At 39.5% G+C, this 21,574-nt stretch overlaps 1 protein-coding gene across 1 annotated transcript; it reads right to left on the reverse strand.

Annotated features, from left to right (window-relative positions):
* Positions 1–1,272: 1,272 nt before the first annotated feature.
* Positions 1,273–2,001, reverse strand: LOC132057814 (uncharacterized). The gene has a single exon (XM_059450414.1). It carries the CDS (start codon positions 1,999–2,001, stop codon positions 1,273–1,275), a length of 729 nt encoding a protein of 242 aa, XP_059306397.1.
* Positions 2,002–21,574: the final 19,573 nt, after the last annotated feature.

The following is a 21,574-nucleotide window of genomic DNA, read 5'->3' on the forward strand; positions in this document are numbered from 1 at the left end:
ATTAATCACACCTAAAAACTGTTGGAGCTGCTTTGTTGTAAAATTGGTGTCTGGGAATTTGAGCAGTTCTTGACAAATATGTGGCCCTGGGGCTGTATGCTCCATGAACAAAATGCATCCCCAGAAAATCAATCTCCTTCCTAGCAAGAATCATCTTTTTTCGTGAGAGCATGATTCCATTTTTCTCCACTAGGTCATGGAATTGTTGCAGCAACGTGAGGTGTTCTTCCATAGTATCACTAAAGAGTAAGATGTCATCAATGTAGACTAGTGATGTATGGAGGATGGGTTGAAATAATTTTATCATGGCCTTTTGGAACAATGAGGGTGCCGTTTTCAACCCAAAGGGCATGACCTTCCATTGAAAGTGGTGATCGGGTATACAAAACCCTATTTTTGGTCTATCTTCTGGGTGTATTCCCAATTGCCAAAACCCCGATTTAAGGTCAAACTTGGAAAAGTATTTAGCTTTGGCTAAGTGTGAAAAAAGGGTGAGTTTATTTGGGATAGGGAATTTATCATCTTGGAGGAAATAGTTAAGAGGTTGATAGTTTATGACTAATCTGAGTTTACCTCTTGTTTGTTCCGCCCGTTTATTGACATAGAACGCCTCGCATGCCCATTGCGAATTAGAGGGCTCGATAAGTCCAAACTCCAAGAGCTCTTCGCATTCCCTTTTCGCAACTGAAGATGATCTGGATTCATGCCGGAGTGACTTGCCTTCGTTGGATTAATGCTTTCATTCTTCTTGAAGGGGAGTTTAATGAAAAACTCCTCATTTAGCCATAGAGGCTTTTTGCATTTTCCCATAAACTCCTTGTGAGAATCCGCACATGAATGCTCCACCAATTGCTTTTCTATCTCCTTGATCTGTTCAAAGATCAGTTATTTGGAATAATCGTAAAACATATGTATATGGCTTGAATTGTTTTTTGAACGTTATTCCATGGGCTTTGATCTGGAGCTGATCTTTAAGTTGTTTGAAGATGTCAAATCCGACAATGAGATCTTTTCCTGGGACATCGATCCACGCTTTGTTCGAAACTTCAACCACGGGAAGAATTCAATTGTGATTGGATGCTTTGTGATGATTTGTGGTGGTTAGGACTCCAGTCCCAGCAGTGTTGAAATCTTTGAAATGTGGAATCCATTGATCCTCAAGAAGGACGGCTGGGTTCATTAGTAAACATGCCGCTCCACTGTTTATGAAAGCAATAACCTGGATTGGTTTATCCTATTTGGATGGATAAACTTTAAGCTGGACCTGTGGGATCACCATGATGTTGTTGATATATTCTTGAGCCTTTCCCTCTGGTTCTGAATCTGGTAATATTCATCGCCATATTCTTCGTACACATCCATGGAAAAGAGGGTCTTCTCTGTGGGTTCGTCCTCTAATGAGAGAACGGATTCAAGATCGCCATCTTCATCTAGATGGATACCAGTGTAGTCCTCTATTTCAGTAAGAAGCTTGATCGACCTTCTGGATTGGGGACAATTTTTTGCATAATGCCCAATCTTGTTGCAGATGAAGCATCTATCATTTTTTCGGGACTTGCCTGGGCTCCTCCTCCTGAAATATTTTGTGCGCCTCCTGAACTGGGATCCTTCTCCTGAAGGCCTTGGCCATTTGAATCGCTTGAACCTTCCCTTTCGTCTGGGGACATGGCACGAACAGCTTGACCCAGTAATTAGGTCAGACTTTCCGCAAGCTTTATCAAGGGCTGGATTGTTTCGTATGATCTGCTTCAAAACAGATCTCTTTGTGCAGATATCATCCAACGCTAGAAATATTGCTTGCCTGATGTAGCCGACCGGTGGGATCGTTATTGATTGAAACTTCTCCTCAACGATCGTCATGGTCCGGCTTGCTAACATCTTTGGAAGTGATGAAACAAAGGCTTGCTTGAGACTAGCTTCTCCGCCTAACTCAAAGAACATTTTAGCCATCTTCTGAAAATGGATATCGATGACATCTCTGTCAAATGCTACGCATTTCATTTCGAAGAACTGTCTCCTTAGGTTTCTTACCTTTGGCTGGTATCTCCACAAAATACCTCTTGGAGTATTTTGATGTTGTAAGCAAAGTCTTGGGATGTGAGAAACATATTTTTGTCTTGTGTCCCAAGTGAATTCCACCAGTCTCTGAGAATTTCGGAGAACCTTGAAGTGAATTCTGACAGGATCATATACTTTTCCCGTTCGACAAGATTCTTTGTCACCATCCAAGTGAAGAAATCTTGGATCCTTTGGGGCCATCTTGATACTTTGATATCATCCAGACTGAAAGTATGGAATCCAGTCCCAACGAATTTTGTTGTTGTTGGTTCTGGCCTTCTTTCTGGAATTGGCTCATCTGTCATCCCGTCATCTGGCTCATCTGGTTCTCTGGGTTGATTCATGAATATTGGTGGGTTATTTTCTTCTGAAGAGTCAACTGAGGAATCTTCGCTTGTCTCAACGCTTGCTTCAGTAGGATCAGTATCATATGAATCTTCGTCACTGGATCCTAGAGTATCATCCTCCTCTACATCATTTGTGGGTTGGGCCACGTAGAGGTTAGGAATATTGTGGGCCGAGATCATCAAGTTTTCCAGCTCGGGTTCTTTTGAACCTTCCCCGAGTTCTTTCTTCCGTTTGGACTGCTTTTGGGCCGCCATAGAGTCTTTCCTTTCCCAAACCATTTTTGCAATGTCAAACTCAGGTTCATTGTTTTGTTTTTGGGCAAAAGGCATAGGGTCTCGTTTTGTGGATGGGAACATAGTGAAAGAATGGTCAAGCTTTGGTGGTGAGTATGTTTGTGAGGACATGGGGAAAAAGGTGGGTTTTGATGGGCAGCTTTGTGTTTTTTGCGGTTCAAGGTGACCATATCTCAGTTGTTGTATTTGTTCTTTAAGGTCGGCCATTTCCTTTTGTTGTTGGTTAAAGAAATGGAAAAGGGAAGTGCCTGGTGGACAAATCTCATACTGCATGTTTGTCATTCGCAATTCCAGGGCTTTGATCAGTCCAGCATGCTGAGAAGATGCTTGTTCCACCTTTTTCTCAATTGTCTCCACCCTGCTCATCATCTTATTCTGTGTGTGAGCAACATTTCTGATGGAAGTGCTAATATTAGTTAACACTTTGTTTTGGCAAATGGCATTTTCGGATTGCCAATTGATTGTCGCTTCCACTTCACTTGTTGGTGGCTTTTCTCCTGTGGGCAGCACAACATTTTGCCTTGGAATTTTTGGGGCATGGCTTGCACCATCCTTTTCAAAAGGTTGTTGTGAAGGAAATTCAGGGGTGTGACTGGAGCTTGAGGGGTTCATCATGAGTATTTCTGGCTTTGAGATATTTGGGTTTGAAGGTTTGTGATGTAAATTTTGGTTAGGGAGAGGTGGCCAGTTTTGGGGTTTGTACGAAACAAGGAATTCATATTTTCCTGGACGACTCAGTGAACCGATAGATGAGTCTCCTTCTTCATACCTTGTTCGGAACTCTCTTTCAGAGTTTCCCCCTTTTTTCTTTGATTTGGCTCTTCTTGTATGATGTTCATCCCATTCAATTTCATCGTCAAGACATTCTTGACAGTCACATTGGATATCCCATGGGCAGTGTCCCGTGAAAGGACATTTGAACCACCATACATCATGACCTTCATTATCGAACTGCTTTATCCAGTCATGTTCGCTCATGATACTTGGGAGATGGTAAGCGAATGTTTCAGGGTCATCTTGGTGTGCTTGGTTATAAGTGGGTTGGTACATCTGGAAAGAAAAGGTTGTTTTGTTGGGTTTTTTAAGGTGAGAGTGGTCAAAGCTTATGGCAACTGTTTTATCGGGTTTTTTGGAAAAAGTGGGTTCAGAGGATTGGAGAGGTTCAACAGGTTCTCTCAGCTTTTCATAATTCGTGACCCATGTATCTGGAAGGACTTTGATAAGTTCTTCTCTAGAGAGTTGTTTTGGGATTTGGGTGCACATGGTAGTTCCGTTGGTGGCATCTACTTTTAAGAGCAAAGCATTTTCTCCACCTGGAAGAGAGAGATCCATAGCATGATTCTGAACTCGCCAAGCTATTTGGTAGTGTAAAGTAGCCTGAATAGCATTTTTAGCTTGTGGAGCACCTTGAATTTGGACTTGGAGCTTTAAAGCCTCCGTTAGATATGGATCATACAGGGACATGTTAAAATTTGGAAATATAGTGACAAAAACTGTCCCAGCATTTAGAGTGACTTCTGTGGTACCCAAATTCGCATGTTGGTACTCATTATATCTGGTATCAAGAAGGGCAAGGCGAGCTACAACTGGTTGGCCTTTTCTTCCATGATATGTTAATGCAATTCTAATAGCACCAAAATGGATATGGGTGAAACCATGATTTTTCCACTGTCTAGGAAAATCATCTGGAATCTGCAGAGTGATGAATTGTTCCTCTTGAGTTGCTAGAATAGGGTGTTGGTCAAGTTTTAAGGCACCAACATATTCTTTAGCTCCTTTGGGCTTTGGTTGGACCAGGGAACGGATTTTGATCACGGGGAACATGTCTTTTTAGCAAAAGCGGAATATGGGTTTATGAGGGGTAGGCCGGTTAGAGACACTTTGTTTTCATCGGGTAGAATATCAGCTTCATAAAGGTAGTCATATTTGCAAGAAAGGGTTTTATACAGAGTAGGAGACATATTTATTTTTGCTAAGGACTTACAAGGGTTGGACGCAGATGGTAACGACTCAGACATATTTTTACTAAACTGCTCCTCTCTCCGAAAGAGATGGACTGGCTCTGATACCATGGGTGTGTAGAGGGCGAGGAAACACCAAGCAAGACATCACAAACTGCAAGCACAATAGTTTTCTTACATAGTAGGACTGGGCCTTACATAGTAGGACTGGGCTTCAACATCCCGAAGGACGGCTTGCCACAAACCTGACTTCAACAACCCGAAGGATGGCTTGTCAAGTTAGTCGGACAGTTTGAAAGATCATAGATATGAAAGTTTTTCCTACAAAATGGGCTGGCTTCCTAGCCAAGCTACTCAACTCGGAAAAACTTTCACACTACTACAACATACTGTCAAAGCTTCGGAAAACTATTGTACTTGTAGCAAGCTTAACTTGCTCAATATTTCCTAACCCTATACTAACTTAGGATCAGCCTTTCCATGCCTTTCAAAGAGAAGAACAAGAGAAATTTAGAAAGCAAACATTTTATTGATATCGGAAAATTTACAGGGAGATTGTTTGATGCCTCTAACTATTACATAGCCTCCTATTTATAGGAGTTGGAGGCTTCCACAAGACTTATCTTACATGGCACACGGGCCCCACTAGACATGTGAAGGGCCTAATAAAACAAGCCTAATAAAACGAGCCTAATAAGACAGCCTAATAAAACAAGCCTAATAAAACAAGCCTAATAAAACAAGCCTAATAAAACAAGCCTAATAAAACAAGCCTAATAAAACAAGCCTAATAAAACAATAAAACAAGCCTAATAAAACACGCCTAATAAAACAAGCCTAGTAAAACGAGGGGAACATTATTCGAAGCATGACAACCATGTGCAAGCATGTGACCGTGGGGTCCGCTTTTGTCTTTCTTGTAAGCACGTCAGTAAGCTTTATCCGACGGAGCGGTGCTTGATGGAGTCGACGGCGGAGTTGTGTATCCTTCCTCTATCCACCATTCTGGTCCATGTTTTTGCTTGAATTTTTCTTTGTTTTCCAGACTTCTTTTTCGCGACCTTGTGTAGTAGCATTTCCTGTTGGATGGCCCTGTCATCTCTGGATCTATTTTTGTTGAATCTTGAGATGGAAAATCCAACCTTATCTTTGTGATAGCCTGAGTGACTTCATCTCTGATTATTTCATACGGCACTCGGTACTCCTTTGCTGCTTCTCGAACTCTTTCCCAATGGGGATGGTCATCAGTGTAATTCCATCGAGCCCATTCTTTCGGCCATATCTCCTTTGGGATGCACTTATTTTGCTGGAAAATAATTCTCTGTGCTTCGCTGTATTCATCTTCTAAGGACAAGATAGAGACGGGGAATTCCCACCATAGTGAAATATCTGGTTGAGCATAGACCTTCCCATCAATAATCTTTATCGGTCGATGTAACATGAACACTTTTGCTGCATAGGAGTCTTGGAAACATTGAACCCAATATCTTCGTGGTTTGAACCATTGCAGAAACTTTTTGAGAGCAGGTTCAATCCTGTTAAAACATCGGAACATGTCGCACTTGAATTCCATGAAAATATAATACTGGTGACATAAGTACCAGAAAAACCATAATAGCTCCTGTGGAAAATCATTGTGCATTGCTATGAATATGTGACGAAATGGGTATTCGGATTGACTCCGAATGGCTTAAGGATGGATCCTCCATATTTTCTTGAAAACTAGAGCTCATAGAAAGTCCTTCTTTCTACAGTAAGGATGGATGGATCAAACGGGTCCACAAACTTGTCAAGAATTCCGGCGGATGATCTGCTATTCGGATGAACTAGCTCCCGATAAGCTTGTAAGCATGAAAATTTGCTAGTTAGCCTCTTTCTCGCAGCTTGGCTTGAAATCTCTTTGAAAACTCATCTGGCCTGGATAGGAAATCCGCTAGAATATTATCCTTCCCTTTGAGGTGCTTTACTTGGAATTTGTAAGGGGAGAACCATTGTGCCCATCTGAGAATCTGCGGATTTGGGATAATCTTTGGATTTATCTGGATCATCTTCGGAAAAGCCTTCATATCCATCTCGATAAGAAACTCTGTGAATTAAAAAGAAATTAAACTTTTTAATCCCATTCTTTACGGCAAGAATTTCTTTGAATGTGGAATGGTAATGTTGTTCAGCATCTTTGAACTTTCCACTGGCATATCCGCATATTTTTCGTTGGCCATCTTCAACTTCAAAAAGTACCGCACTCCAATATTCGTTGCTGGCATCTGTCTGCAATATCTTTTTCCCGTCTGATGGAATATGGAGGGCTTTGACCTCTTTTGAGATTTCTTTTATCTTCTGAACTGCTTCATCCCGTTCCTTTCCCCAACCTGGGGCATTCTTCTTGAGCATTTTTGTAAGTGGAGCAATGTATGTAGAGACATTAGGGATAAAATCTCTAACATAATTAATCACACCTAAAAACTGTTGGAGCTGCTTCGTTGTAAAATTGGTGTCTGGGAATTTGAGCAGCTCTTGACAAATATGTGGCCCTGGGCTGTATGCTCCATGAACAAAATGCATCCCCAGAAAATCAATCTCCTTCCTAGCAAGAATCATCTTTTTCTGTGAGAGCATGATTCCATTTTTCTCCACTAGGTCATGGAATTGTTGCGAAAGCAACGTGAGGTGTTCTTCCATAGTATCACTAAAGAGTAAGATGTCATCAATGTAGACTAGTGATGTATGGAGGATGGGTTGAAATAATTTTATCATGGCCTTTTGGAACAATGAGGGTGCCGTTTTCAACCCAAAGGGCATGACCTTCCATTGAAAGTGGTGATCGGGTATACAAAACCCTATTTTTTTGTCTATCTTCTGGGTGTATTCCCAATTGCCAAAACCCCGATTTAAGGTCAAACTTGGAAAAGTATTTAGCTTTGGCTAAGTGTGAAAAAAGGGTGAGTTTATTTGGGATAGGGAATTTATCATCTTGGAGGAAATAGTTAAGAGGTTGATAGTTTATGACTAATCTGAGTTTACCTCTTGTTTGTTCCGCCCGTTTATTGACATAGAACGCCTCGCATGCCCATTGCGAATTAGAGGGCTCGATAAGTCCAAACTCCAAGAGCTCTTCGCATTCCCTTTTCGCAAGTCAAGATGATCTGGATTCATGCCGGAGTGACTTGCCTTCGTTGGATTAATGCTTTCATTCTTCTTGAAGGGGAGTTTAATGAAAAACTCCTCATTTAGCCATAGAGGCTTTTTGCATTTTCCCATAAACTCCTTGTGAGAATCCGCACATGAATGCTCCACCAATTGCTTTTCTATCTCCTTGATCTGTTCAAAGATCGCTATTTGGAATAATCGTAAAACATCCGTATATGGCTTGAATTGTTTCTTGAACGTTATTCCATGGGCTTTGATCTGGAGTGATCTTTAAGTTGGTCAAGATGTCAAATCCGACAATGAGATCTTTTCCGGGACATCCGATCCAATCGGCTTTGTTCGAAACTTCAACCCCGGGAAGAATTCAATTGTGATTGGATGCTTTGTGATGATCGTGGTTAGTTAGGACTCCGGTCCCAGTGTTGAAATCTTTGAAATGTGGAATCCATTGATCCTCAGGAAGGACGGTTGGGTTCATCAGTGAACATGCCGCTCCAGTGTCCATGAAGGCAATAACCTGGATTGGTTTATCCCATTTGGATGGATAAACTTTAAGCTGGACCTGCGGGATCACCATGATGCTGTTGATATCTTCTTGAGCCTTTCCCTCTGGTTCTGAAATCTGGTAATATTCATCGCCATATTCTTCGTACACATCCATGGAAAAGAGGGTCTTCTCTGTGGGTTCGTCCTCTAATGAGAGAACGGATTCAAGATCGCCATCTTCATCTAGATGGATACCAGTGTAGTCCTCTATTTCGAAGAAGCTTGATCGACCTTCTGGATTGGGGACAATTTTTTGCATAATGCCCAATCTTGTTGCAGATGAAGCATCTATCATTTTTTCGGGACTTGCCTGGGCTCCTCCTCCTGAAATATTTTGTGCGCCTCCTGAACTGGGATCCTTCTCCTGAAGGCCTTGGCCATTTGAATCGCTTGAACCTTCCCTTTTCGTCTGGGGACATGGCACGAACAACTTGACCCGAATTTAGGTCGACTTTCCGCAAGCTTTATCAAGGGCTGGATTGTTTCGTATGATCTGCTTCAAAATAGATCTCTTTGTGCAGATATCATCCAACGCTAGAAATATTGCTTGCCTGATGTAGCCGACCGGTGGGATCGTTATTGATTGAAACTTCTCCTCAACGATCGTCATGGTCCTGCTTGCTAACATCTTTGGAAGTGATGAAACAAAAAGGCTTGCTTGAGACTAGCTTCTCCGCCTAACTCAAAGAACATTTTAGCCATCTTCTGAAAATGGATATCGATGACATCTCTGTCAAATGCTACGCATTTCATTTCGAAGAACTGTCTCCTTAGTTTTTCTTGCCTTTGGCCGGTATCTCCACAAAATACCTCTTGGAGTATTTTGATGTTGTAAGCAAAGTCTTGGGATGTGAGAAACATATTTTTGTCTTGTGTCCCAAGTGAATTCCACCAGTCTCTGAGAATTCCGGAGAACCTTGAAGTGAATTCTGACAGGATCATATACTTTTCCCGTTCGACAAGATTCTTTGTCACCATCCAAGTGAAGAAATCTTGGATCCTTTGGGGCCATCTTGATACTTTGATATCATCCAGACTGAAAGTATGGAATCCAGTCCCAACGAATTTTGCTGTTGTTGGTTCTGGCCTTCTTTCTGGAATTGGCTCATCTGTCATCCCGTCACGATCATCATCTACTTCAGAGATTTCTGGTTCTCTGGGTTGATTCATGAATATTGGTGGGTTATTTTCTTCTGAAGAGTCAACTGAGGAATCTTCGCTTGTCTCAACGCTTGCTTCCGTAGGATCAGTATCATATGAATCTTGGTCACTGGATCCTAGGGTATCATCCTCCTCTATATCATTTGTGGGTTGGGCCACGTAGAGGTTAGGAATATTGTGGGCCGAGATCATCAAGTTTTCCAGCTCGGGTTCTTTTGAACCTTCCCCGAGTTCTTTCTTCCGTTTGGACTGCTTTTGGGCCGCCATAGAGTCTTTCCTTTCCCAAACCATTTTTGCAATGTCAAACTCAGGTTCATTGTTTTGTTTTTGGGCAAAAGGCATAGGGTCTCGTTTTGTGGATGGGAACATAGTGAAAGAATGGTCAAGCTTTGGTGGTGAGTATGTTTGTGAGGACATGGGGAAAAAGAATGGGGAAAAAGTATGGTTTGTCAAGCTTTAATGTGAGTATGTTTGTGAGGACATGGGAAAAAAGGTGGGTTTTGATGGGCGAACACTTTATTTTGGCAAATGTGTTTTTTGCGGTTCAAGGTGACCATATCTCGGTTTGTTGTTTGTTTGTTCTTTAAGGTCAGCCATTTCCTTTTGTTGTTGGTTAAAGAATACAACCGGTTTGATAAATTTTCTTCCATAATGTTAATGCAAAATAATAGACTCAAAATGGATATAAAAACCATGATTTTCATTGTGGAAAATTGCTATGAATAATGTGACTAGAATGGGTATTCGGTCATTTTGAGGCACCAACATGCTTCTTTGGGCTTTGGTTGGACCAATATTTGTGACCACGGGGAACATGTCTCCATATTTTATGAAAAGGTCTGGGAGACACTTTGTTTTCGAAAACATCAACTTCATAGGAACATATTTATTTTTGTCCTTGGACTTTCGGACATAATTTTACTAAACAAAGGATGGATGGATCAAAACACCAAGCAAGAGTCCACATAGTAGGACCGAGCTTACATAGTAACTTGTCAAGAATTTGAACAATCAAGGATGGCTTGTCAAGTTAGTCGGACATTTGAAAGATCATAGATATGAAAGTTTTTCCTACAAAATGGGTCAGCTAGCTACTCATGAAAAACTTTCACACTACCGATAAGCTATTGTAAGCATGAAAATGCTCAATATTTCTAACCCTATTAACTTAGGATCCTCTTTCCATGCCTTTCAAAAGAGAAAAACAAGAGAAATTTAGAAAGCAAACATTTTATTGATATCGGAAAAATTTACGAAATCTCTTTGAAAACTCATTATCTTACATGGCACACGGGCCCCACGGACAGTGAAATCCGCTAGAAATATTATCCTTCCCTTAAAACCAAAACTAATAAAACAAGCTTTGAGGTAATAAAACAAGCTTTACTTGTAAGCACGTCGCCTTGGAATTGGAATTTGTAAAGCCGACCTAATAAAACGCCGGATAAAACGATGGCGGTGACAACCGTCATAAGGGAATCATGTAGAGCATGGGATGGCCACTGTCATCTCTGGATCTATTTTTGTTGAATCTTGAGATGGAAAATCAACCATTGTGACTTCCCATCCGAGAATCGAGCCCATCTTTCGGCATGATTTGGGATAATCTTTGGATTTATCCTTCCCATCAATAATCTTTATCGGTCGATGTAACATGATCATCTTGGAAACATTGAAAAGCCTTCATATCCATCTCGATAAGAAAATCATTGTGTTGAAATTAAAAAGAAATTAAACTTTTTAATCCCATTCTTCACGGGAATGAATCCACAAACTTCTTTGAATGTGGAATGAACTAGTAATGTTGTTCATGAAAATTTGGCTATCTTTGAACTTTCCACCGGCATATCCGCATATTTCCTTCCCTTTGAGGTGCTTCTTGGAATTTCAAAACCATTGTACCGCACTCCAATAATCTTTGGATTTATCGGATCATCTTCGGAAAAGCCTTCATATCCATCTCGATAAGAAACTCGTGTGAATTAAAAAGAAATCTTTTTAATCCCATTCTTCGATGGAATGTGGAGGGCTTTGACTTCTTTGAGATTTCTTTTATCTTTCCGTTGGCCATCTTGAACTTCCGAATTCGGATGGAATATGGAGGGCTTTGACTTCTTTTGAGATTTCTTCTTGAGCATTTTTGTAAGTGGAGCAATGTATGTAGAGACATTAGGGATAAAATCTCTAACATAATTAATCACACCTAAAAAATATATGTAGAGACCTTCTCGAGCCGCTTCGTTGTAAAATTGGTGTCCGGAATTTGAGCAAAATTCTTGACAAATATGTGGCCCCGGGTCGTATGCTCCATGAACAAAATGCATCCCCAAAAATCAATCTCCTTCCTAGCAAGAATCATCTTTTTCTGTGAGAGCATGATTCCATTCTTCTCCACTAGGTCATGGAATTGTTGCAGCAACGTGAGGTGTTCTTCCATAGTATCACTAAAGAGTAAGATGTCATCAATGTAGACTAGTGATGTATGGAGGATGGGTTGAAATAATTTTATCATGGCCTTTTGGAACAATGAGGGTGCCGTTTTCAACCCAAAGGGCATGACCTTCCATTGAAAGTGGTGATCGGGTATACAAAACCCTATTTTTGGTCTATCTTCTGGGTGTATTCCCAATTGCCAAAACCCCGATTTAAGGTCAAACTTGGAAAAGTATTTAGCTTTGGCTAAGTGTGAAAAAAGGGTGAGTTTATTTGGGATAGGGAATTTATCATCTTGGAGGAAATAGTTAAGAGGTTGATAGTTTATGACTAATCTGAGTTTACCTCTTGTTTGTTCCGCCCGTTTATTAACATAGAACGCCTCGCATGCCCATTGCGAATTAGAGGGCTCGATAAGTCCAAACTCCAAGAGCTCTTCGCATTCCCTTTTCGCAAGCAAGATGATCTGGATTCATGCCGGAGTGACTTGCCTTCGTTGGATTAATGCTTTCATTCTTCTTGAAGGGGAGTTTAATGAAAAACTCCTCATTTAGCCATAGAGGCTTTTTGCATTTTCCCATAAACTCCTTGTGAGAATCCGCACATGAATGCTCCACCAATTGCTTTTCTATCTCCTTGATCTGTTCAGCATTGTTATTTGGAATAATCGTAAAACATCTGTATATGGCTTGAATTGTTTTTTGAATGTTATTCCATGGGCTTTGATCTGGAGCTGATCTCTAAGCTTGCTGAAGATGTCAAATCCGACAATGAGATCTTTTCCTGGGACATCTGATCCAATCATCTTTGTTCGAAATTTCAACCCAGGGAAGAATTCAATTGTGATTGGATGCTTTGTGATGACTGTGGTGGTTAGGACTCCAGTCCCAGCAGTGTTGAAATCTTTGAAATGTGGAATCCATTGATCCTCGGAAGGACGGCCGGGTTCATCAATGAACATGCCGCTCCTAGTGTCCATGAAGGCAATAACTGGATTGGTTTATCCCATTTGGATGGATAAACTTTAAGCCGGACCTTCGCGGGATCACCATGATGCTTGTTGATATCTTCGAGCCTTTCCTCCGGGTTCTTTTCGAAATCCGTAATATTCATCGCCATATTCTTCGTACACGTCCATGGAAAAGAGGGTCTTCTCTCGTGGGTTCGTCCTCTAATGAGAGAACGGATTCAAGATCGCCATCTTCATCTAGATGGATACCGGTGTAGTCCTCTATTTCAAGAAGAAGCTTGATCGACCTTATCCGGATTGGGGACAATTTTTTGCATAATGCCCAATCTTAATAAGACACTTCCTTTAGTTTTTCTTTTCCTTTGGCTTTTGCCCCACAAAATATTTGCCACATTGTGATAACTGAAAGCAGTCTTGGGATAAAAATAGATTTGAACTTAGATTGACAATGAACATCCCACCAGAATTTGTATCACTTTGGTGCTGAAGCAAAGTTGATCATGATACTTTTTCCGTTGATATATCTCCACCATCCAAGTGAAGTAATCTTTCCTTTGGGGACATTTTGATGATTCTGGATGTCATCATATTGTTTAGGATCACAACAATAGCATTTTCCTTCGTATCAATCCCAATCCGTCATCCCGTCACTATATCTACCGTAGTTTGCATTTCCACGGGTTCTCTGGCCGTTAATAAAATTTTGAAAGGCAAATCTAGTATCCACAGTTTTTCGATATATCAAACTTCTCCGATTTCCTTCTTAAAAGCATCTATGAATCTTTGTCACCGGATCCCAGGGTATCATCCGATGTTATCATCTTCCACCTTGGTTTTCCCATATTGTCCGTAGTTCTCATAAAATCTAAGTTCTTTCTTCCGAATATGGACTTCTTTTTTGGAAAGCCGCCATAGAGTCTTTCCTTTCCCGGCATCATTTTTGCAACGTCAAATTCTCTCCATATCTTGTACCAAGTAATATAGAGCTCCAAGTTTGTCCAATATCAAACCCGTATGAGTTAAGGACACGGGGAAAATGTGGGTTTCGTTCCCACACATTTTGATTTTTATGTTGTCTCTATCTTCTAACATCATCTTCTAAGGTCAGAGCCCATTTCTCATATGAAAACAAGTGACCGAGGATGTTGTCTTTTGGACATACTTGTTCCACATGTTTGTCATCGCAATTCCAGAGTATTTGTAGTCTCCGTATTTGCAATCGAGTTTAGATGCTTGTTCTTTAGACATATCAATTAAAGATCTCAACTCCACCTCCTCCTTTGGCAAGCAATATTCAACGGAAGTGCTAATATTAGTTAACACTTTGTTTTGGTCGTTATAGCATTTTCGTATTTTTGTCCAGTTCCCGAGCATTGATTAGCTCAATTTTGACCTGCTGAGCACAACATTTTGCCTTCCAGGAATTTTCAGACCGGTTTGCAACTTTTTCAAATATAGGCCTAAAGGAAAAATGATTGACCCAAAGTTCATACTTTTGGGTAAACGAACTTTTTGGAATTCCATATAAATTTTGGAGAGGGTTTGGAGCTTGGGGGTTTGTACGAAACAAGGAATGGTATTTTCTGTCTTGGCTCCTAATGAACCGATAGATGAATCTCCTCTTCATACCTTGTTCGGAAAAATTCGAATTAAGTCCTTTTTTCTTTGATTCGTTCTCGGTCACGATGTTCATCCCATTCAATTTCATCGTCAGGCTATGAGCGCGTTCAAATACATCGGATATCCTTAATGGTCCGTGTCCCGTATGGACATTTGAACACCATATATCATGACCCGAGATTCATTATCGAATCGCTTAGAAAAACAGAGGATTCGTTAACTCATGCCCGATACTGGGAGACGGTGCGTTGGTCAAGCTCTGTGGTCATGTGTATTGTTGGCATACCGTTCGTGCCGGGTACATCCCAAATGAAAAGGTTGTTTTGCGGGTTTTTTAGGCGAGCAGTGGTCAAAGGACAACCGTTTTGGCTATGTCTCATTAAATGATTTAAATAGAGCTCAACAGTTCTTTCATCTCGATATTTGACCTGTATCGAAGGATTCTCTAACATGTTCTAGGGATATTTGGGAGGAGAATCATGGAGGTAAATCTGTGGCATTACTTTTAAGAGAAAGCATTTTCTAAATCATAGATCATCTTAGATTTCCTCCCTTTAATAAACCCTAAGCTATTTGGTAATGTAAAGAGGCCTCGGAAGAGCATCTTTATCTAAGCACTTTTGGACTTGAGTTTTAAATGATAAATTGATGATGTTTATGTTAAAATTGGAAACATAGTGATTAATCATATATCTTCCATTCCTAATGTTGAATTTCGGGTATCCAAATTCGATATTAGGATTTATACCTATCAAGGGGTTTTGCTTCAAATCGTAAATTGGCCTTTTCTTCCATGAGTTAAATCAAGAATTAAAATGGATAGCGGGGTGATCACCTAGATTTTTAATTTGGAATTTCATCTGAATTTCCAATTTTTAAATTGTGGGCCCATTTCCTAATTTCTAGAATAGGGTGTGACCAAGTTTTGAGGCACCAACATAGTATCATTCTTCATGATTTCTAACAGGAAATCATTTGTGACTTAGACTACTGTCTTTTTAGCAAAAGCAGAATATGCAAGCAAAGTGGGTAGGCTTGAGGAGACACTTTGTTTTCACTGGGCCAGGATATCAACTTCCATAAAGGTAGTCATATTCGTCAAGAAAGGGTTTTTATAGCTTAAGCACATATTTTATTTATATGCTAAGGACTTACAAGGGTCGGCTGATATTGTCTTATCGACCCCGATGTGTTTACTGGGACCAGCCCTCTCCTCCGAAAAGAGACGGATTGGCTCGATACCATGGGTGTGTAGAGGGCGTGAGAAACAGCAAGCAAGACGGATATTTAATTTAAATATTTTCATGCTTGTTTAATAATCACTACACGTGTTGGTATTTGTACTTGGCAGTTGTTGGAGTAAGCTCAGCAGCCGGGCAGTACTGTGAACCAAGTAGCTTATTTTTATTTGCCCAAAATCTATTTCTCACGTTTAAGTATATTATCCAACCTCAACTTAGTCGGGTATATGTTGAATAAAAATATGATGTAACATTGACTTAATTCCAAAGCATTGCACGCACTCATTTTCATGACACATTGTTGAGATATTGGACACCTCGTAGTTTGATGAAATACGTTAGGTGAGCTAACCGTTTTAATTATGGACACCCTGGAGTCCATCTAGGATAATCATTGATGCGCCTATCTTATGGATATCGTAGGTTTAGGTTCATGTAATAAGTTATGGAAAGAGATGGAGAACAAGGATCAATTCCGAAATCAGTTTTTTCATGAGAAAAATACGGGCAAGGTATCGTATGTTAATTTTGGTCTAAATTGAGAAAGGAATATCTCCTAGTATATCAGGCGATTTTGAAGTGAGACAAAGCCTAGCGGGCAAAGATCCGAAGTCCTAGTTTCTAATGCAACAAATCGCGCATCGATCCGACATCTAATCAAATGTTATGAGCATTTCTAAGACACTCGCCGTAAAGTACGAAATTAATTTCCGTCCGCAAAACACGCCGGGAGGCATGCGAACCGTACAGAGAAGCATACGAGCAACCCTCGTACACAATGCCCGAGCAATTTTTGAGTTGTATCGGAACCGATCAACACTCAATATAAGGGTCAAAACCCTCATTTTTCACAATCGGGATTAGATGCTCTACGTAGGTGATGACGGATACTTGGAATTGATTGCATTGCCTTATACTTGATAATTGGGTGACTTATAGCGGTGACTTTATTCTCTCAATTGTGTTATTTATGCTTGGATTCAAAGCCGTTGATGCCTAGATATTCGTTATTCTAGTAAGAACATGCACTTGAATCTCTCCTTATGACATTGATTTAGGTTTCGTTTGATCCAGCTATTAAATAGTCGTATAATGAATTAGTTAGTTGAGAAATCTGTAAACATTGCGTGGGTTGGTTTTATCAAGTATATTCCTATCGATGATGTCCTATTTATTCCGTAGACATAGACATTTTATGTATTAGTATTTTGTATTATTTCCTCAGAGGCTCTTGTATTATTCCGACAGACAAATGGAGTGTTTATTGTCATTCTAAAATGAATTAATTTTATATATATATATATATATAGTGATAATCCTAACAATAGTATGAATAGTTCCATTGATAGATTTTCATCCTTTTGAATATTTATTTAGATGGCTTGAGGGATTGGAAAATCGTGCTTAAGCAAAACGGGTCGTGACAAATGTCTTTCCTTCTTCACTCGTTATTCAAAAATGCTAAACACCGCATCATATATAGCACCTTTGAAGTCCGATGGGCGTAAAAGTAATGGATTACATGCTCAATAAACACCGTTAATCGCAATGTTTTCCTTTTCCTCCAAATGACAGAAGTCTTCCTTTCCAAGCTGCTAGTTTTGTTCTTCCACTTTATTGACTGTTCTTTGTTGTTGATCCCACTTTATGATAATTGTCTTCAAGGTGGAGATATGTAAATGAAAATATCCTCAGGAAAACCGAATAGGTTACCGACCTTACGTCATACTATCACATTTCAAACTTTGTTATTCTCTAGAAGGAACTTTTATATTATATTGATATATGCCGCTTCCGATATGGCGAGGCGTTATATACACATAACTACTTGATCATTTGGTATAGTATGATATCGTCCGCATAAGCAAGATGATCGAAAAGCATATATTTTACATTCCATAACTTCTGTGTCATTGTCCTCAAATAAAGAGTTCGAGGCTCCTGGACAACACTTCAAGTTATAGATAAACAAAAGAAGAGATTAAAGGATCCGAGTGATTAACACCTTTAGTTTATATATATATATATATATATATATATATATATATATATATATATATATATATATATATATATAAACATTCTGGAGACCTATTTTCTCGTAACTCTTGCCAAGAAATTACTTGATGAATAGTCTATCATAGGCCTTAAATATATCCAGGTGGGGCACCACATTAGTCAGGGTTTTATAAAGGACCTATGATAAATGATATGAACCTTCGAGTATATGAAGACATTCTCAAGTGATATCTTCCTTTACAAAATCCTATTGTTTTTGTTATATCACGCATTTGTAGGAACATTTTCAAGTTTATTCCGCATCATGGACAAGAGATCACTTTGTTAATAAAATTAATGAGATTTATGGGCCTCATATTTGCAAAGGTCTCAATGGTATTCTTCTTTGGGATCAGAAGCAAATTTGTATGAGTTATGGACTTTTGGCAGTGTCTGTCCTTCAAAGAAGACTTTCACTACATTATACACATCAGCCCTAATAATATCCCAACATAGTTGATAAAATGCTCCTATCATACCATCTGGACCACTTGAACTTATCTACGTGTGATCAAAAATGATAATCTTAACATCTTTCCAAAGTTGGCATGCTAATAAGCATCTGATTATTCTCCTGAGTAACCTTAGTAAGAACATATTGCAACAATGAAAAATCCGAGAGAGAGAGAGAGAGAGAAGCCGATGATGGTAAAAGTGAATTGCTTCTTCAGCTAGTGCATCATCCCCTTCAATCCAACTTCCATCATACTTTTTCATCCTTTTGACCTGCAATCTCTTCCTCCTACAGTTTATCGTGTTATGGAAAAACCTTGTATTCCTATCTCTTTCAGGGAAACAAGTAAAATGAGGTTTCTATCTCCAGAATTCGTCCTCATAATGCATATACTTCTTCAATTCTGCTTGTGCCAGTTGGAGTACCATCCTGTTTGCAGGAGATGGATCATCTTTAAAAATTGTATTCTTTAACTCTCACAATGTCTTCCCTTACTACCAGCTGCTTGAAAATATCCCCAAAAGTAGTTTTACTCCATTCAGATAGAACAGATTTAACCTTTTTAAGCTTTAGTTTAAAAGTAATGAACTCATCTGCTTCAAAATCTGCAGTCCACCCTTCATTTAACATCTCTAAAAAGGACTTATGTTCTATCCAAAACTTCAAAAATCTGAAAGGTTTCCTTATATGTTGAGATGAATCTCCATAGTAAGTGGAAGAGGAGCATGATCAGAACTAACCCTAGATAAGTGTTCAACTTCTATGTGGCCAAACCTATCCTGTAGCTTTGAATTAGTGAGTATTCTGTCCAACCTTTTAAAAGTACAATCCTTACCAGCTCTACCGTTCCACCATGTGAATAAACTACCTTTAAAAGCAACTTCAAACTGTTCATGTGAATTCAAACAGAATGCAAAATCTTCATACTCAGCAGGATAAACTGGCAAACCCCCTGTCTTCTCATCTTCATTCATAATAACATTGAAATCCCCTCCCACAAGATAGGGAAATTCCATTTGATCAACCAGGTTATACAAGCTATCCCATATATTAATTCTTTTCAAGGATTCACACTTTGCATAGATCATTGTAGTCATATTAACCTTATTACTCTCCTGAAACACCAACTTAACTGTGATCTATTGTTCTGTATCGTGAATCACCTCTACATTTATATTATCATTTATAAAGAACCAAATTTTACCATTGTAGTTGTGATGTGCATATCTCATGCCCAGTCTCCTTCTAAATCTTTGAATATGTCTAAAATGCTAAAATGGTTCCATCAATGCAATGATGGAGAATTTATGATGCCTATGTAACATCTGCACTATATGAAAGGCTTGATGTGAATTTACAAACGTGATTTTCCAAAAAAGACTCTACATAATGATTTATTCACATTCTTCCCATCTCTCATTTGTAATACTCTTATAGATTGAGTATCCACTACACTTTGTTGTTTGGATTTCTTACTCCCTTTGTGCATGGACTTTGGAGAAATATCAGCTTTCTTAGCTACATGATTAAGCACCTGCTCTATTTATTCCTCCTCTTCCACATCTTTAGCACTGCTATCTACTTAATTTGCTCAGGTAATGCCATATCTGATAAATTATGGGACACTATATCATGCAATTCCTTCAAAGGAGAAGGTTTCTTCAGAGATAGTATTTGTTGACCTCTATCCTTTTCCACCAAAGCCACATGCAAATCACCATATTCCTCTCTTTTAGGTGGAAAAGACCCCACCCTATAATGATTTATAAAAAACAGCCAACTGGTCCTCCTGTCTGATTACAACTGGAGAAGGAAATTCCTTTTGAGTATGCTCGTGATTCTTGGAGAATTTAGGATACTTTGCTCATGATCATCCTGAGCTAAATTATCCATACTCTCATTTAATTGCTGCTTCTCTCCCTCTTCTACATGTTCTTGAATATCTTCTACATTGTCTCCTTCATCACTAGCCTGTGCAGCTTTCCTTTGAGGATCCTCTACACTGTCAATCTCAAAACCCTCCATACTTGTAGAAATAACCACTTCAGTGCTTCTACTCTCATTTTCCTCCACATTATCATCCTGTATAACAGTATAACCTTCTTTAGATGCTTTAGTCACAGTAAGCACCACAAGTTTGGAATTGTCAGCATCATCTACCATATTGTTGGTTAAAACTTCTGAATCTTTGGATACCTCTACTGATTCAGTGGGTGCCATAGCTATTGTATTGTCATTATCCACCCCTTCTTCTACATTGTCTTTCAATACTTCAAATTTGGAAGTGTAACTCCTTCTAGTTGCTTGTCTTTCTCTGAATTGCCATCTTTCTTCCTCTTCTTTCCCTTGTTAGTAGCATTTGGATAAGTAACAACTGTCCCACTAGATAACACCTTAGGCATATATTTATGCACTGGATATCTCCATTTATTATAACTTCTATGCCTTCCTGGATGTTGAAATCCAGTAGATATTGTTGCTACTGCTTGTTACTCAATTGTCACTTCTGATTCCACACTCTTCTTCACTTCTGCCTCTCCTTCATTCACATCCTCCTTCTTATCTACCTTCAACTCAGGATGTAACACTCTGCATTCTTCATTTGCATGACCTTGTAACTTACATTCAGTACAATGCTTAGGCAAATGATCATACTGAATCTTCACTTTCATAACATTCACTTTCTTGGTTTGATCATCTTCAATCTCCATCATAACAAACTTAGGAAGATCAGATAAATATCCAGTTGTACCTTAACTCTAGCACAATTAGGCCTGGGTTTTATTAATTGTAACCATGTCTAATAATAAAGGTTTCCCAACTGCCGATGCTAAGGTAAACAAAGATTCCTTAACAAAGTAAGTAGGCAATAAATAAGGAAAAGATATCCATGCCCTTGCAATTGAAGTCTCTTCTTCAACCTTACAATAGCATGCTTTAAATTCTCCATTTGCTCCATTCTTGAGACTTATGATGTGGTCCAACGCACCACTGGAATACCATCAACATATTGAACCTCCTTAATAGTGATAGGATCAACAATGGGGTCGGATGTTGGGGTACGATTATGCACAAGAGTCTGCATGTAGTTTGGAGGGTTTGTTTCAGAGACTGAACCAATCGGGACAATTGGATAAGAAGCGGTTGGTTGCGTGTTGGTAAGGGGAGGGTAGTGATCTAGGTTGGATGTTGACGAAGGCTAGACAACCACTGTTGACGGTTGACCAGTGGCTGGTGTGGCCATAATTTGAAAGTAGGTTTAGTTTAGGATTTGCAGGGGATAG

The sequence above is a fragment of the Lycium ferocissimum genome, chromosome 5 (genome assembly GCF_029784015.1).
Source record: "Lycium ferocissimum isolate CSIRO_LF1 chromosome 5, AGI_CSIRO_Lferr_CH_V1, whole genome shotgun sequence".
NCBI lineage: Eukaryota > Viridiplantae > Streptophyta > Magnoliopsida > Solanales > Solanaceae > Lycium > Lycium ferocissimum.

Bases quoted from the DNA above. Each gene is read 5' to 3' on its own strand.
- LOC132057814 (XM_059450414.1), bottom strand. From the start codon at position 2,001: ATGAAATGCGTAGCATTTGACAGAGATGTCATCGATATCCATTTTCAG.